This window comes from Sinocyclocheilus anshuiensis, unplaced genomic scaffold (assembly GCF_001515605.1).
Source record: "Sinocyclocheilus anshuiensis isolate Anshui unplaced genomic scaffold, SAMN03320099.WGS_v1.1 scaffold859, whole genome shotgun sequence".
Taxonomy (NCBI): domain Eukaryota; kingdom Metazoa; phylum Chordata; class Actinopteri; order Cypriniformes; family Cyprinidae; genus Sinocyclocheilus; species Sinocyclocheilus anshuiensis.
In genome coordinates, this window is record NW_015542370.1 from 33,283 (window position 1) to 36,688 (window position 3,406).

At 36.2% G+C, this 3,406-nt stretch overlaps 1 protein-coding gene across 1 annotated transcript in view; it reads left to right on the top strand.

Annotated features, from left to right (window-relative positions):
* LOC107692222 (uncharacterized) overlaps window positions 1-1,347 on the top strand; it is a 6,612-nt gene extending 5,265 nt beyond the window's left edge. The window contains exon 2 of the mRNA XM_016491186.1: window positions 1,063-1,347. Coding sequence (XP_016346672.1) covers window positions 1,063-1,347 — 285 coding nt within the window. The remainder of the gene's footprint in view (window positions 1-1,062) is intronic.
* The last annotated feature ends 2,059 nt before the right edge of the window (window positions 1,348-3,406 follow it).

A 3,406-nucleotide genomic window follows, 5' to 3' on the forward strand; every position in this document is an offset into this window, starting at 1 on the left:
CCCCCCCCCTCCGGAGCCATTGGTTCGTTTTTTTAAAGCTCTGCACGAACCAATGGCCGTGCATTTTCACTGCGTGAATGAAAAGGCTTCAGTTCATGAGAAAAAAGGCTTTTTTCCCATATGCGTCTTAAGCAAGACGCAGTACGAGTGAAGTATCGAAAGGGAACTGTAAATCTACTGTGAATCTGAATAATACCAAGATCCAGTGGCTTAACTTTGCTTTGAAAAGTGGTGGGGACACCGCGCAACTCGTTTTGAACCATCAATATTCGCGTCATTTTTGCTGAGCGCAACTTCTGCAATTAATAGTACATATAACCAAAACAGGTTATTATAATTTTTATATGAATAATAAAATAAATATAAGGAAAACTCGCCCACTCGATTTTGTAATATTCTTTAATTTTGTAGTCCGTATGAAAATGTCCATTTCTATTAAAGGCACGTCCATGTAGAGATGGCGAGTCAGCGTCGGCATTCTGCAACCTCATCTTTGCACCCGACACTGACTCAGAATGCACTAGTTTATTAATAAATAATTAAAATGTCTTCTTTTCCCCCGACACGTTCATAATCACTTTGCCGGTGCTTTGAGGCAATTGTTTTATGCGCGAGCTTGAGCGCGGAATAGGCTCTAGCCTAATACGTCTGCCTATAGCCTATATTGAAGTATGGTTAATATATTATAATATAAATCAATTTAATATAACGTGCGACTAGTTGACTAGAAAAATGTTTAGTAGAGGGCAGGCCTACTTAGCACAAGGAAGCTCTCCATTTTTAAAATAAACTGCTATAGCCTAATGACATTACGAAAAGTGCGACAGCTGATAATCACGTCGTTATTGCACTGCACGAGTTATGCATGCGTAAGGAGTCAAATGTTGTTGTTGTTTTTTTTGGTTTTTTTTTTTGAAGAACGCTCTGAAAGACAGGGAGGAGCCGATCGAAGTCTGCCGCCGTTTCGATATTAAATTTAAAGGGGACTAAGGCTATAGCCCCCCTAAAAATGGCCTAGCGACGCCCATGATTCCTGACTTAAACGTGGCGATTCAAGCTGACATCGATATTGCGCATCGTCTGGGAAAGCTGGACAACAGGCCAAGACCGGTGATTATTCGCTTCGCGAAAAGATCTACGCGGGATCTGGTGTGGAGGCAAGCAAAACACTCCGATTACCTCAGGAACCACAAGCTGAGATTCACCGAGGATTTGACTCAGGCAGACAGGATGCTAAGGATGAAACTGTGGCCATTGGTGGAAGCTGCTAGAAAGGAAGGGAAGAGAGCATTCTTTATCGGAGGGCAAGCGTTTGTTGATGGGAAAGCCATGCATCCACCACCCTGAAGATGTGGACTTGCGGTCTCATAACGTATGAACACCTTTTTTCAACCTGTTGCTCGTGTAAGTTCTTTCTCTTCATCTGATGCCAAATAATTACTGAATATTGTTTGAAGTAATTCTCATAGGTTTACGGCTGGGTTGATAATTACATTGTTCACTTATTCTTGTTGGGAATGGAATATTTCAAGTTGTTCCTGTCCCTTCTATTCATTGTTTATTCTTTTAATTCATATATCTTTATATGTCATTTTCGATAATTACTCTTAATGCCAGGGGTTTGAGGTTAAATGTTAAACTTAAGGCTTTGTTTTTATTTGCTAAGCAGCAGAAGTCTGACTTTTGTTTTTTTCAAGAAGTTCATTCAACCCCCAATGATGTTAGTTTTTGGAAAGCACAACGGGGTAATGATATTTGGTTTGCACATGGGTCTGAGCACTCAGCAGGAGTAGCAATTTTGAAAAGTAGGTTTTCAGGAGATATTTTATATTCTGATGTGGATACTCTTGGTCATTACATTCTTTTAGTTGCAAAATTTGATCTTTTGACTCTAATTCTAGTCAATTTTTATGGGTACAACTCTAAAAGTGAAAAACGATGACTTATTTGATACATTAGAAATTCGCTTAACACATTGTTTATCTAAATTCCCAAATTCACTTATATTAATTGGCGGTGATTTTAATATTACTTTAGACAATTCCCTTGACAGATGGCCTCCTCGTACTCCAACTTCTTCCAATATCAGAATTAAGGCCTTTATGCAGAAATTTGGTATAAAAGACATTTGGAGGGAGAAATTCCCTAATTTAAAATCCTTCACATGGAACAATAAGGCATGTACTGCCATGTCTCGTATTGATTATTGGCTAACTTCTTGTAGCTTACAGAAAGAAAACATTTTAATTAACATTCTTCCTATGCCACTGACAGACCATAAAGCAGTTTCTATTAATGTTGGCCTACAATCTTTTTCCAACAACCATTATAATTCGTATTGGAAACTTAATAATTCAATTCTGGACAACGAATCTGTTAAGGTGACCATTCGCAGATTGATTGCACATTATTGGAATTTAGCTCAACTGAGTAATGATTATTGTAATAACTGGGAATTATTGAAGTTCGAAATTGGTAAATTTTTAAGAAATTATGGAAGTGTATTAGCCAAAGCCAGGAAACATGAAGAAGAAAATATAATTTCAAAGATTACAGCTTTCACTCAAAGATCTCCCCCTATTTTCTCAGACAATGAAAAAATAGAACTGATTACTCTTCAAAACCATTTAGATGATATTTATAAAAGGAGAGCAGAGGGGGCCTTCATTAGATCCAGACAGAGATGGCTGGAGAAGGGTGAACAAAACTCAGCTTATTTTTTTCAATTAGGAAAAAGTCATTCAAAAAATACAATTTTACATTTGAATATTAATGGTATATTAACACATGACCCAAGATCTATTGCTGGTTATTGTTCATCATTTTATAGCTCTCTTTATGAATCTAGATTTAATGAAAAGGATACCTCTGATTTCTTAACCTTATTAATACTAAATCTATAAGTGAAGACAAAAAAGAATTGTGTGATAATTCTATTTGTATAGAGGAAGTTTTACATGCTATTAAGGAACTTAAGTTAAATAAATCCCCTGGTGTGGATGGATTAACTTCCGAATTCTATAAATCTTTTTCTGAAGAACTTGCTCCTTTTCTCTTAAAACTTTTTTCTCAGAGTATAGACCTTGAAAAGCTTCCACCCACCCTCACACAAGGCTTAATTACTTTAATACCGAAGCCAAAAAAAGACACATTGTTTTTAGACAATTGGCGACCAATTTGCTTGCTTAATATTGATTATAAAATTTTAGCTTCTATATTTTCCGTTAGAATTAAAGAGACATTAGACTTAATTATTGATGATACCCAGTCTGGTTTCATGAGGAACAGACATATTTCAAATAATATTCGTTTAGTTTTAGACCTCATTGATTATCCTCACCTTTATTCAGATAAGAGCTTCATTCTTTTTTTAGACTTCCAAAAGGCATTTGATACTGTTGAACAT